Source organism: Canis lupus, chromosome 6, assembly GCF_048164855.1.
Source record: "Canis lupus baileyi chromosome 6, mCanLup2.hap1, whole genome shotgun sequence".
Taxonomy (NCBI): domain Eukaryota; kingdom Metazoa; phylum Chordata; class Mammalia; order Carnivora; family Canidae; genus Canis; species Canis lupus.
The window spans coordinates 80,005,863-80,020,308 of record NC_132843.1 but is presented as its reverse complement, the minus strand read 5'-3'; the positions used below and the strand labels follow the sequence as shown (position 1 = coordinate 80,020,308).

General features: G+C 41.6%; 1 protein-coding gene across 2 annotated transcripts; it reads right to left on the bottom strand.

Annotated features, from left to right (window-relative positions):
- Window positions 1-355: 355 nt before the first annotated feature.
- Window positions 356-13,433, bottom strand: TIMM17A (translocase of inner mitochondrial membrane 17A). 2 transcript variants are annotated; one of them, XM_072831415.1, is made up of 6 exons: window positions 13,297-13,433; window positions 8,828-8,927; window positions 8,640-8,703; window positions 4,612-4,740; window positions 3,742-3,852; window positions 356-1,080 (listed from the first exon to the last, which is right to left on the bottom strand). In XM_072831415.1, the coding sequence occupies exons 1-6, from the start codon at window positions 13,320-13,322 to the stop codon at window positions 995-997; spliced, it is 516 nt and encodes a 171-aa protein (XP_072687516.1). In that variant the 5' UTR covers window positions 13,323-13,433; the 3' UTR covers window positions 356-994. The 2 variants fall into 2 exon arrangements, with proteins under 2 accessions (XP_072687516.1, XP_072687517.1); XM_072831416.1 differs by lacking the exons at window positions 356-1,080; window positions 3,742-3,852; window positions 4,612-4,740 and adding exons at window positions 4,827-5,002; window positions 7,765-7,799.
- Between the last annotated feature and the right edge of the window lie 1,013 nt (window positions 13,434-14,446).

The following is a 14,446-nucleotide window of genomic DNA, read 5'->3' as shown; positions in this document are numbered from 1 at the left end:
TTATTTTTAAGCACACAATAAACACCAAACTTTTCCAGGGCTACTATACCCTCCATGAATTCTTCTCATACAGAATTGGGTAGAATTGGAAGAAGTTGTTTCTGGTGAGGATGGTGATGATCAAGAACCAAGACACAGGAGGGGTGCCTGGGTGGCTCAGTTGATTGAGCATCTGACTCTTGATTTCAGCTTGGGTCATGATCTCAGGGTTGTGGGATCGAGCCCCGTGTTGGGCTCCATGCTCAGCACAGAGTCTGCTTGGGATTCTCTCTGCCTCTCCTGCCCCTACCCCCTGGCTCTCTAAATAAATAAGTAAAACCTTAAAAAAAAAAAAAAAAAAAAAGACACAGGAGCCTCAAAGGTAAAGAAAGTTTTACATCTGACATCTTCAAAACCAAGAAATACCATATTTTACTTTCAAAGTAAAGGGTATTTTAACCCTCAATCCATAAAGTATTTACTGAGAAATGATCCATGTTAACTCTGCATAATTCTTCTCATATTTTACTTCAAGTGAGATGAGAGCCTAACTATAAAACATGCAATATTCAACATTCAACTTTGCATTATTTGAATATTTGAGGATGAAGAGTAGAACTCTACAACTTATCTTAAAACAAAGAGCAAGTTCTAGTTTTTTATTGTTTGACAGGACACATAAAACCAGGCAGAGAAATCCCCAAGGAAATGATGGTCACTCTTCATTTGCCCTTTGGTCCTTCATCTTCTAAGCATTTATTATATTTTCTTTTACAGGTATTAGACATTTATTTTTATCACAAATGCAATCCACGTGTGAATAAATAAATGTATTGTCTTTTAACATTCCCCCCCCAATGTTCTTTTAAATAGAAAAAAGAGCTAAGTGTCTCTTCAAAGCCTATTTGGCTATAGCTGTCCCACCTATGGTTTTAAAAACAGACTTTAACTTATCTTCTGAAATTCCTTCTTGAACTACAGCTCATTCTGTTAAAGAAATCCTGGGAAAGAAGTCCTATTGGTATTGTCGATAGTCTCCAAAAGGTGAGGATGGTAACTGGGCTGAAGGCAACTGAGAGGGGTCTTCAGCAAACTGAGGACCTGCAATTAAGAAAGCAAAGCATCTTAAAAACCACCTGAATATTACAATTAAAAAGAACAAGTCTTTGTAGAGAGTAAATCAGTCAACTCAATAAAAATAAAAATAAAATAAAAATAAAATAATAAAAAAAATAAAATAAAAATAAAAATAAAAAATAACATGCTTGCTACCTTAGAGCTGTCCTCTGAAATCTCTACGGCCTAATTCTCATGAGAGTGCCTCCAAATTTGGTAGAACATGACAGCCTGGCTTCCCTTATGCTCCAGAATGAACAGCTCTCCACTGTTATGCCAGGAAAGTCAGATGGATTAATTATAGCAAGAAGTGAATTCAAGTTTTTAAAATAATTGCTGTAACAAGCTGCTACAAAGATGAGAAGAATCTCACACCTCTTGACATATTTTTCAGTAGCTATTTAAAATTATTTTCACAAAGTTTAAGTACCTTAGTCATGTTTTAAGAGAAATCAGTAATCCAGTTATACAGCCAATTAAATAGAGAATGAATTCTGAAAAGGGAAGACATCCCCTAGCTTGCTGTAGAACGAAGTCTTGTAATTTTTAGTTTTCAAAGGATGAGAGAGCCTGTAAACTAATAAAAAAATGGTTGTTTTTTTTTTTTAAATGGTTGTTTTTTTATTAAAAAGAATTATTTATTTGAAAGAGAGAGTGAGTGGGGCAGGGAGTGAGGGAGAGGAGAGAGAGAGAGAGAGAGAGACTTAAGCAGACTCTGGGCTGGGCAAGGAGATGGACATGGGGCTCAATCTCATAACCCAGAGATCAAGACCGGAGCTGAAACCAAGAGTTGGATGCTTAACTGACTAAGCCATCCACGCGCTCCAAAAAGAAAATGTGGTTCTAAAAAAAAAAAAAGACTTTTATGGGAATAATCACAACTATTTTCCTCAAGGAAACTAAAGCAGACTAAAACATAACTGTAAAGAGAGAAAGAGGGCAGTGGTAAAATTCCCCGAAGCTTTCCAATACTTCAATCCAATGATTTTTTTTTTTTTTTTTCACTACAAAAGCATTATCTGTTCTTTTCAGAAAACTAGAGAAAATACTGGGTGAAACAGGTAAACTGAAGATAACCTTTATTACTTAGGTACAGTTTTACCTCATTTTTTTCATTTTTAAAAACCTTTTCATGTCAACTAGAAAAATAGTTGAACTCTTCAAAGATTTCTCCCCAACACAGCTTTTCAGAAACACATCTTCTGTCTCAAATAAAATGCACTATCTTTTAAAGATTTTTCTCTAGGAAAAAATGCTAAAGCAAAATAACCAAGACTAATTTCTACAAGACAATGTAACTTGGGTGCCTGGCTAGCTCAGTCAGTAGAACATGATTGACCTTGGGGTCATGAGTTCAAGCCCCAAGCTTGGCAAAGAACCTACTTAAAAAAAAAAGTTAAAAAGGCAATGTAACTCGTGTTTTTGTTATATTAGTCTCTGAATTTCCAGAAAAAATGAAACTTTTCTGATGTTTTATGTGAAATCTTCTACAAGAAAGTGGTACAAACAAATTAAAAGGCAAAATTAGAAAATGCACATCAGAAGATTATTAACTCAGAAGATTATTAAATGATCAAAAAATAGGAACAGAAGTTGAGAGGATCCAGAAGGTCCCTAGATCATCCCTAGCATCTACTGAGCAGTGTGTTTTACAACTGTGCCAAAAAGACACTGAATCTCTTGCTAGGTGCCTCAGGGAAATCGTATCAAACTAGGAGCTATGATCTATTCCTAACTCTATGCTGAATCTTTTCCAAGCTCCAAAAATAATTTTCAACGTGTGTCGCTATTCTGCATATTTCCTTCCCCAAATGCCAGGTCAAATTTTTCCTATTAAAATCTTCATGATTATCTTTCTGCTTCCTTCCAATATCAAGGAATACTGTCCCTCTATAGACAAAGGGAATGTTGGCTCTTTACAGGCAACAGACGTTTTCTGCAGTTACTAGAAGGTACACAATTTAACAGCTAAGCAGGTATTTCATGACCATGTAATGATCACCCTGCCCACAATTTAACTTTTCCCTATACATCGGTTAAGAGGAACAATTAGCAACAAATTATTTTACCAACTTCTCAAAAAAATTTCCCTGCCAACCCTAGTGATTTCTCAAACATAGCCACTTTCTTCCACTCTATTTCATTCTCTCCAAAGCAAGCAACACAATGAAATCTCATTTATCTGTTAACATGTCAGTTGGTCATCTCCCACAGGAATTAAAGTCCTTATTTAGCACTATATCCCAGCATCCTGACCAGTGCCTGGCACATACATGTATAGTTAAGAGGTTGCTGATGGACTACCATTATTGTACACATCTGCAAGGGTCGATCTTTTTCAAGCCCCTCTAAAATAACTGGTAATTTCTTAGAATGAGCACATGAGCACTGGCAAAACCTAAGAACTGTAAGAAAGATCAATAGCAAACTATCTAACCAAAGCATTTTGGTTACTGTGGTTAAACACAATAATTGTATCCACATCCGCCTTTTCAAATAGAATCAGGGCCTATTATCATAACCCTCATAAACCATGGCAAATGTAGAAATCACAAACCACCACGTTTTAGCAGAAAGACAGGTTTTCTCTAAACATCAAGAGGCCATTCCAGTGTTTGAGATATGGTAGTAAACAGGAAGACTCACCATTGGGAAACTGTGCAGAGGCAAATCTTGTCAACAAGATACCAGCTCCTTCAATTAAAGCTAGGAGAATGCCACCCATCGCAGCTGACCCAACCATAGCCACTGGTCCATCTGAATACATTAATAACAAAGAGATTACTTTAGTAGAAAACTAGTTTAATAAAAGACTTAGTAAACAGCTGTCCATACGGCTACATGCTACCCACGTTCCCAAACCTCTTTCTCAGTGACTAAAACCAGGTGTCAACAAACTAAGGCCCTTAGGTCAAATCCAGCCCATTGTCTGTTTATGTGAAGTCTTATTAGCATAGCCATGCTCATTCTTCTACATATAATCTATGGCTGCTTTCATGTTACAGTTGTAAAGCTGAGTATTTGACAAAGACCTCACAGTCCAGAAAGTCTTAAATACTTATCATCTGGCCCTTTACAGAAAAAGTTTGCTGATCCTTGGCCTAAACCACTAAATTCCCCCAAAATTCTGGATTGCTTTCTGTCCCAGCGATCCAGAAGGTGGTTCTAAGCTCTTTACTCATAACAATGCTACATGGCAGGTATGATTATTAACTCCAGAGTACCAATGAGGAAACTATGACACAAAAAGTTTGGCAAACTGCCCAGTCACACACTAGTAAAAGGCAGAACCTGAACCTGAACTGCTCTTAACCACTGTATAGATCAGAACCCCATGCTCTCTCATTCTCAAACATTCCAAATGAATACTCTTATTTTTCCCCCAAATCACCATATACATTCATGCTATACTAAATTAAACAGTGCTCAGTTTTATGTATTACAGATATCACTAAGTTAAGACAGATAAGATTTTCCAAAAAGTCTTGCTTCTACTAGTTTGTACTGATTGCTTACTTCTTGCTGCCAGTATGGCTCCTGTTAAGGCACCACTTGTGATGGAGTTCCAGGGATCTTCTTTCCCTCTGACTTGAACCATACTGCAGTCAATCATGGAAAATAAACCTCCCCAAACTGCAAAGCTACCTATTTTATTTAAAAACAAAAGAAATTTCATTTTTTTCATCTTATATTTAAAATATTACAGCTAAAAATAACTCTAAATAACAACTCTATGTTTTTATTTTTACTTTTATTTTCAACTCTATGTTTTTAAAACTCCCACACTCCAAACAAATACATGCAAACACAAAATTGGATAAGCACTGAACAAAAGTCAGGATACTTATCTTTTCAATAAAGCGTGGGTTGTATTATATCAGCTGGAAAATTAGCAATGGCCCAAAGCCTAAAAGAAATAAGCCAGGCCTAGAAGAGTCAGGCTAAATACAAATCTCCCTTTCAGAACCAAGTATCTCTGTTTAAAAAGCAATAAACACAACAAAGCCACCCTACTTCTTCCCTGTCTCCTTTTCTTTTATAGCTCTACCTTATCTCTATTCTTCTTTTTTCCATTAAATGTCACTAAGCTATATATACTCTGAAAATCAACAGGGATACAAAAAAAATCCAGCTGTCCTAGAATGTATTTTAGGTGTAAGCCAATATGTGCTAAAGTGGCTAACAGATGATACAAATAGAATTATGGAACATCAAGGGGAGAGAAATTACCTTTCCTCTCTTCTTTTTTTTTTTTTTTTTCCCCTCTCTTCTTTCTATCCTTTATTCCTCGAGTATGAAACTAAACACTAAATCAAGTTATTTGGCACTTAAACTCCTCTAAACACATTAACAATTTTGTCAAATAAAAAACACCCAAACATACACTTATACAAGTACACACAAAATGTAGAAAAACAACCTCAAGATTTTAATCATCACCATTTCTGGGTGACGTGACACAGCACTTCCATTTATTCACGCCTTCTTTATTATCCAAACCCTCTATCATGAGTGCACACAACCTGCACGTATAAAGAGTTGTTATATTTAGTATGATTATAGAAAAACTGCCCAGAAGAGCCCTAGTCACTTTATTCTTTACCCCCTGAAATCTCAAAATAGTAGGGATATGTTAGTAAGGGCAGCACACTGGGTTCCACTAAATGTCAAAACCAGATCATCACCAGAATCCTTTGCCAGTTCTCACATATCCATTAAATCTAGTAGATATAACCAATTAAAGTACAGCATAAGCCCTCGTTTCTGCTCCAATACTAGATACCACATACTACATAAAAATAAACTAGTTCTTTCCTCTAACTCAGTAAATATATGCCCTGGGAGATATCTGATGCCCAGGTATATTAGAATTACCTCACTAAATTCCTCTAACAAGACACTCCCACTCCCTCACAAGTCTGAAACCTGCCCATCCTCCAAGAATAACTGCCAGAGTAAGCTCTGGTTACTGATGAGAATCAGTTTGAGTCCAAGCAGGGTAAGAAGGGTTCTCAAGGAAGGACAGCCTGGCACTGAGTTGAATGCATCCATGTGAAAGGGGCGGCCTGGCGTAGGGTGCCACAGCCCAAGCAGGACAAGGATGGAGGGAGAAGGTAAGAATAAACCCTATGAGGCTAGACTGGGAATTGAGGTCTTGATGTGAGCTCATGATTTTTAACATGTATGTATAAATACAGATATAAATGTGGGTATATATGTTTATGTTGTGGTTAGCTCTATTACAAAGGTCTGGGAACAGCAACACCCCAATAGCAACGATACACTTCGTGCCCAGATTTTGGCTTCTAAATACTATTCTCAACTAAAAGGAACCACAGCTCTTTGGAGAAATAGCTGACTCTGTGGCTGGGGCAGGGAAAGTACCAGGTGAGCCTGGAATATCTTGTTCTAAAATGCAAAAGATGCTTGAAGAATGATGAGTATGTGTCCAAAGCCCCCATGAAATTTCCCCTATGAAAATATAAGACTCTTCAGGATACAACTACGATTTTTCGATGCTGCCTGTCCCCTGGATTTTTACTGGAAAAGCTCATAAATGCTCAGTGAATTAAACTGAAAATGTCGTCCCAGTATTTTTATTTTTGTTCATTTATTTTTAAAGATTTTATTTATTTACTTGAGAAAGAGAAAGCTGAGAGAAAACAGGAGCAGAGGGGAGGGGCAGAGGCAGAAGCAGACTCCCCACTAAGCAGGGATCCCAATGTAGGGTCGGATCCCAGAACCGTGAGATCATGATCTGAGCCAAAGTCAGGTGCCTAACCAACTAAGCCACCCAGGTGCCCCCTCCCCACACACCTTTTTAAAGATATCCCAGTATTTTTTAAAAAGACACCATAAAGATTTCTCAATGGTTTCCTTAAAAAAAGCCAATCCCAAGGATTTGAAATAAATGATCCCAATTCACTTATACCACAACTTACTCTTCTTCTATTTCACCCTGATTATTTTAGAATAGTTTTAGAGTTACAGAAAAGCTGTGAATATAGTACAAAATTCTCATATATCCCACATCCAGTTTCACCAATTTCTAAACATCTTACATTTCCATGGTGCATTTGCACAATTAATGATGCAAAATCAATACAGTATTAAGTGAAGTCCACACTTAATTCAGATTTCTTTAGTTTTTATGACCTTTTTCTGTTCCAGGATACCAAATTACATTTAGTGGTCATGTCTCCTTAAGCTCCTCTTAGCTGTGACATTACCTGGTTGGTTTTTCAATCCACTGAAAAATCCTATTATGATAGAAGCAGCCTCTTATTTTTTATTTTTATTTTTATTTATGATAGTCACACAGAGAGAGAGAGAGAGAGAGGCAGAGACACAGGCAGAGGGAGAAGCAGGCTCCATGCACTGGGAGCCCGATGTGGGATTCGATCCCGGGTCTCCAGGATCACGCCCTGGGCCAAAGGCAGGCGCCAAACCGCTGCGCCACCCAGGGATCCCAGAAGCAGCCTCTAAAAAGACATATAAAAATCTGAATGACTTCTGCTTCTATTGGGCATTCAGGATTTGACATGAGCTTTAATACTACTTATCATTCTTGAACAACATGGTAACCATTAAAGCAAAGGAAAATCAAGTCACTGTTTACCTTCCAAGGGGTATAATTATTATAGAGGAAATAAAAGGAAAAAGATATACCATCACTTCAGCTCTCAGAGCTTCAATTTCCTCATCTGGAAAATGGAGATAATAATAGTTACCTCATGTGTTACTCTAAGGATTAAAATAAAGCTGTAAAACCCTTAGGAGAGTGCTTAGCACATAGCAAGCATTCGATAAATGGCAACCCTTAGCTAGTCTTCCAAAGAAAAATATGCTAAAAACAAAGACAGGAAAAAAAAAAAAAAAAAGACAGGACTATTTCTTCTGACATAAATTTACTAGGAGATGACTAAAAGTACTTAGTCTTTTCCATGTGTTCTACATGGTGTCTCCAATCTGACTGTATCTCTGTAAATGAACATAGCCTCCAAGCTTTTTTATCATCTCTCTTCTCCCAACTTCTAAGTAACCAAGTTTAAAAAGTGTCATGAATTCTTTTCAAATTTTTATTGACCTCTGCACAACATAAAACCTAAACTTGGAGAGAAGCCTGAGCAGCATCATCAGTTTCTCTCTCATGAAATGCCAATCCTTCAGATCACATTCTCTTCAGCTTTATATTACCCCAGAAACTATCACTCCTGACTCTCACAAACCTAAGCTTTAAACACACTATCTTCTTTTTGGATAAGAGGAGAAAACAAAAACAAAACAAAAAACAAAAATACCACCGAGTGTTGGAGGGACAGAGATGAAAGTTTCAAATGAATCGATGTAGCAGTTCCAGTTAACTTTCTGAATAAACCATAAATCAAGAAGATCTTACAGAGACAGTAATTTCTAATAAGCCGCTAGACTGAACTAAAACCACTAATTGGTATAAGCTAAAAAAGAAGAAAAAAAAACAGAGCTTCATCTTCAAACAAATAAGAGAAGATAGTCTGAAGTACAAATGGAAAAATTCTGCTTACCTCCCAACTGTGGAGCCCTGGTTTTAATAGCTGTTAAACTCCCTCGTAGTCTGTGGTTTACTCCCTATAGAGAAGCAACGAAAAATAGTAGAAGTACAATACATTTCCAGCCCAATGATATGGTCACCAGTGATATTACCAAATCCAGATTTCAAGTGATGGTAAAATAAGACCATTCACCTACTTACCACTGGAGAATTGCGAAAACCTTTGATTGCTTGAAAGATACCACCACCTATGGTACCCATCGTAAAGGCCCCACCACAATCATCCACAATTCGCCAAGGGCTAAGAACAGGGGAAAAGAAAGAGAGAGAAAGAGATGACTGCATTTTTCATTCATAAACCGCAAAATTTTCTTTGCTAATACAGTAAGGAATGCAACAGATTCCAATTCAGGGCCCACTGCAACCAATAAAATAAACATTTAGACAAAGAAAAAGGATTCTGAATGTATCCATATCTATTCAGTTCTAAGCCATAAGGAATGGAACTGGCTTTAACTCCCCACTGTTAACAGTACTTAATTTTCATTTAAAAATCAGTGCATTCACTAACAGTTGGGCATTGCACAAAAGCAAATAAACAAATGTAGAAATTATGTTATAATCAATGTTGATCCAATCTCCAAAGATCAAAGTAAGCTCTCCTGCTACAGCAAAATTTAAAGTTGAGACTCCCAAAAATGAAGATTCAACAAGGACAGGGGGAGACAAATTTAATAATTTTTTGAAATATGAAATTCTTCCTGTGTTTACTAAGTCCCAGTTAGCACTTAGAATTTTAGTTTGTATTAGGTCCATTTAACACACTGGAATACTCTATTCTCCAATAATTATAAACCCAGCTTGCAAATGTAGCAACCTAACTGTACAACACAATGAAATCTGAATAATGTGACCATAACAGAACTACTATTCTAGGAATCAGGTTTAAAAAAAAGTTTGTCAATGGTTAATTTCATTTTAAACCCACTACAAATAAAAGCTATTTCTTTGATCTAGTCTCAAGGGTCAAACACTATATAATGAGCCTATGAGCAATCTACTCACTCAAGTAAACATGTGAATTCAGTGTAATTGCTGCTGGAGAATTTGAATGAATAATTTCTGATTTTGGTGGATAGGAATACAAAACCTTGCAGTCAAAACATACTCAAGTATAATACAAATGAGGAATGACTTGTACGGAGTATCTTATGCACATACTCCAAGTGTCAGCAGGATGCTTTGGGGCCTTGCTAATAGCAAGGCCTGCTTTATGAGCTAAAAGCAGAATCAGAAACACCTCAGTTTCACCGACCTGCAGACTCTCAAGACTTTACCCAGAACCTACTGAATCAGAGTCTATAGTTCAAGGTGACTTGATTTCACTTTAACAGTTTAAGCAGCAGAGCTTAGAGACTAAAAATGATTAGGAAAATTTCTTTAAAATGGTAGAAACACTAATAGGAAATATAAAACACAAAGGAAATGAATTAGCGACTCCCTCTGAGTGGTGGGCCAGTAACTAAAAGATCTAGTCCACATGATCTTATTAGTTCGGGATTAAAAAAATCGGTAAAGAACAGCAGGATGCAGATCAGAAGACAACCAGAGTATTCCAAGAGAGATGTCCAAAGTAAAGGCAAGACGGAAATAGTTTCTGCACAAACTCTGGCTAAATCAAAATGTTCCTACAAAGAAGTAATGAGCTACACAAAAGGTTGAAGCTAGACTCTAAAAGAATGGAAATACTAGACAAATACAAGTAACAGAGAACAAGTAACAATGCAATTAAGTTATTTATTAAGTATGAACTATGTTTTAGGTGCCTTCATTCAAACAAGACCTATGATTTTCAAGAAAGTTAGGTTATTCTCTGATAGAATCTCTAAGCTTTTAACTTTGCAAAAAAGGGTATTCCTGTCTCCTCCATTTTACACGAGTAGAGGCTCTGACAGATTAATTCGCCCAAGACCATATAGGTAGTAATTAGCACAATTTTTAAAAAATTTTTAATTTTATTTATTCATGAGAGACACAGAGAGAGAGAGAGAGGCAGAGACACAGGCAGAGGGAGAAGCAGGCTCCACGCAGAGAGCCTGACGTGGGACTCGATCCCAGGTCTCCAGGATCACACCCCGGGCTGCAGGTGGCGCTAAACCGCTGCGCCACCGGGGCTGCCCGTAATTAGTACAATTTAAATAGAAAATCTAGGACTCCAAAGCTCCAAATCCTTCCCCTTAGGTCACACAGACTGTGGGTTTTTTAAAAGAAACATATGGTAAGAGGAAGTATTTATTTTTTTAAAAGATTTTTTCATTTATCTGAGAGAGCACGCACAAACGGGGAGGCGGAGAGGGAGAGGGAGAAGCAGATTCCTCACTTAGCAGGGAGCCCCAGGATACCGTGGGGCTCAGTCCTGGACCCTGGGATCATGACCTGAGCCGAAGACAGACCTGACTGAGCCACCCAGACGCCCCTAAAAGGAAGTATTTAGAAAGATTAAGTCCATATGATGTATTAAAGTGGGCTGGAGGGAAGGAGAGCAATTGGAAAGCTATTATAAAAGACATTAAGGATGTCATGTACGATAGTGACAATACGCATATGGTGTACCTGTTTAGAGGTGGGGGGTGTGCGGGGAGGAAAGAGATGCTTGTAGTTCGAGGCTGGTGGACTTGGGAAAACACTCTTACCAAACAGGGCAGTGCAGAAGATTAAAGCAGTTTTGACTACAAAACCAACCAGACAATTGACTGTATTCCTTCAGGACATACGTACTCAGAGAAAGGGACCACCTAATCAGTGGATGAAAACTCATTATTTTTATGACATCTTTAACTCAACAAAGTCAAAAAAATTCAGCCTCGCTTCCTCTTCCTCCGAGCGGCCTGAGGTGACCTCCAGAGATGGTTCGCTACTTGCTGGACCCAAAAAACCCTACAAAATCATGCAAGTTGAGAGGTTCAAATCTTCGTGTTCACTTTAAGAACACACGTGAAACTGCCCAAGCCATCAAGGGTATGCATATTCGAAAAGCCACCTAGTATCTGAAAGATGTCACTTTGCAGAAGCAGCGTGTGCCATTCCGTCGCTACAACGGTGGAGTTGGTAGGTGTGCGCAGGCCAAACACTGGGGCTGGACACAGGGTCAGTGGCCCAAGAAGAGTGCTGAATTTTTACCGCACATGCTTAAAAATGCGGAGTGTAATGCCGAACTTAAGGGTTTAGATGTAGATTCTCTGGTCATTGAGCACATCCAGCTGAACAAAGCCCCCAAGATGCGACGTAGAACCTGCAGGGCTCACGGCCGGATTAACCCATACATGAGCTCTCCCTGCCACATCGAGAGGATTCTTACTGAAAAAGAGCAGATTGTTCCTAAACCAGAAGAGGAGGTTGCACAGAAGAAAAAGATATCCCAGAAGAAACTGAAGAAACAAAAACTTACGGCCCCGGGAGTAAATTCTGCACAGAATAAATGAAAAAAAAAAAAAAAAATTCAGCCTCCTGCCTGCCTGTGTCATTATGTCACATCCAACAGCAGCTGATGACAAGTCCACAGCGTGCCGAATTCTGCGTATGTAAGCACTGATTTGGGAGGAGAGATCGTTACGTTTGGTGATTTTAAAGAGCCAGAAGGTGCTGAAACATGCGCTGTACCCCGTTTGAGGGATTTAAAAAAAAAAAAAAAAAAAAGAGGGCAGCCCGGGTGGCTCAGCGGTTTGGCACCTGCCTTGGGCCCAGGGCGTGATCCTGGAGACCTGGGATCGGGTCGCACGTCGGGCTCCCTGCATGGAGCCTGCTTCTCCCTCTGCCTTTGTCTCTGCCTCTCTCTGTGTCTCTCATGAATAAATAAGTAAAATCTTTAAAAAAGGGCACAAGGCAGGTAACATGGCTGCCGATGGTCAGGTCCTAGGCACTTTCACAGGTTGAGGGCATCTCGGCTTTTGCTCTAACACCATAACCCAGGCGGTTAACCCAAACAGCAAGACTTGATTTCTCTCTTACGCCGCCCCCCCCCCCCCCCGGGGAGACCTTAAATTTGGACAACCTGAGACTTCTGACAGCAATTGCGAGCTTCGGGAACTATTATTATTTTTTAAGATTTTATGTATTTATCCATGAGAAACACGGGGCGGGGGGCAGCGACACGGGCAGACGGGGACGCAGGCGCCCACGCAGGACTCGAGCCCAGGACCCCGGGGTCACGCCCTGGGGGAGCCCATCATGCTTCCACGCCTGGAACCTGTAAAGCGGCGAGCACGGGGGCCTGGCCCGACACTGAACCGGTGCACGGATTCCCCCCGCCCACGGCCCTCGGCGAGCGCCCCCGCCCGCAGCGCCTTCTGCCCCGCAGGTAGCCCCCAAGGGAGGGCCCCAAGGGAGGGCCCCAAGCTCCGCCCCCGGGGGGGCTCTGCTCGGCCCCAGCACGGCCCCGAGGACGGCCTTGCGAGGCCCACGGTCCCCTCCCCCGCGGCGGGCACAGGGGCGCCCCAGCGAGCCCCGCGCCCGCAGCAAGGTCGCCAGCGCGCCGGCTGTTGGCGGCCACCCACGCCGCGTCGGCAGGCCTGCGACTGAGCTCAGCCGGCACGTCCCGCCCCCCGACGGCGGGGAACCGGCACCACCGGCCCACAGGGCGGGCGCAAGGCAAGCGCGCGGGGGAGGCTCACCAGGGCTCCCTCGCGTACTCCTCCATCTTGACTCCGCCGGCGCGAGGGATGCCGGGCCAGCTGGGCGGAGCCTGACCCCGGCGGCGGAAGTGACCTCAGAGGAGGGCGCTCCAGCGTGTGTGGATTGGCTCGGCGTTTTTCCCTGCAACCAATGGGAGCAGCGAGGGGGCGGGGCAGCGACGCTGCGGGCAGAGCTGGCCCCGCCCCGGTCCCCACCCCCACCCCACCCCCACTCCGGAGGCTGCGGGTCTGGGCTCCGGGCTTGGGCCGCGCGACCCGGGGGCGACCCGGTGGCCTGGGGTCCGGGCGGCCCGGACTCGGCTGAGATGAGATGAGCCGCGCGGCATTCCGCTAGGGCTCACCAGACTTCCTAAGTGCCTTTCTTTTAATTTTAATCTTAATTTTTTTTTCTTTTTTCTTTCTTTTTTTTTTTTACCACCTTGGCTGCTACCTGGGAATTAATCTCCGCTAATTCGCTGTGGTTTCTGAAGCTGTCACCAACTCGGCGGAGCGGGAGCCGGAGCCCGGCAGCCGGTGTCAGGCCCTCGGTCACAGCGCGGACCTTCCATAAATTTTTTTTTTTAAGATTTTTTTTTTTAGATTTTAATTATTTATTTATGATGGACATAGAGAGAGAGAGAGGCAGAGACACAGGCAGAGGGAGAAGCAGGCTCCATGCAGGGAGCCCGACGCGGGATTCCATTCCAGGACCCCGGGGTCACGCCCTGGGCCCAAGGCAGGCGCTAAACCGCTGAGCCACCCAGGGATCCCCCCCCCTTTTTTTTTTAAAGATTTAAATTATTTATTCATGAGACACACAGAGAAGCCGAGACCCAGGCCGAGGGAGAAGCAGGCTCTGTGCAGAGAGCCCAGCGTGGGACCTGATGGGTGACCCCGGGGTCACGACTTAGGCCGCAGGCAGATGCTGACCCGCTGAGCCCCCCGGGGATCCCCATGAATGCTTTCCAACTGGACTTACCTGGGCCACCTTTGAGTGCTGTGACCGGTTTGGGACCCTCCATCGAAGGGACGAGGACCACAGACCCTCCTCCAGGCCACGCTCCAAAAGACATCACCAGAAGATATGCCGGGTGGGCGTTTGGCTCAGAAAAGAGGAGGCCAGAAGGGTGGGAACCACCAACCTCTTTTA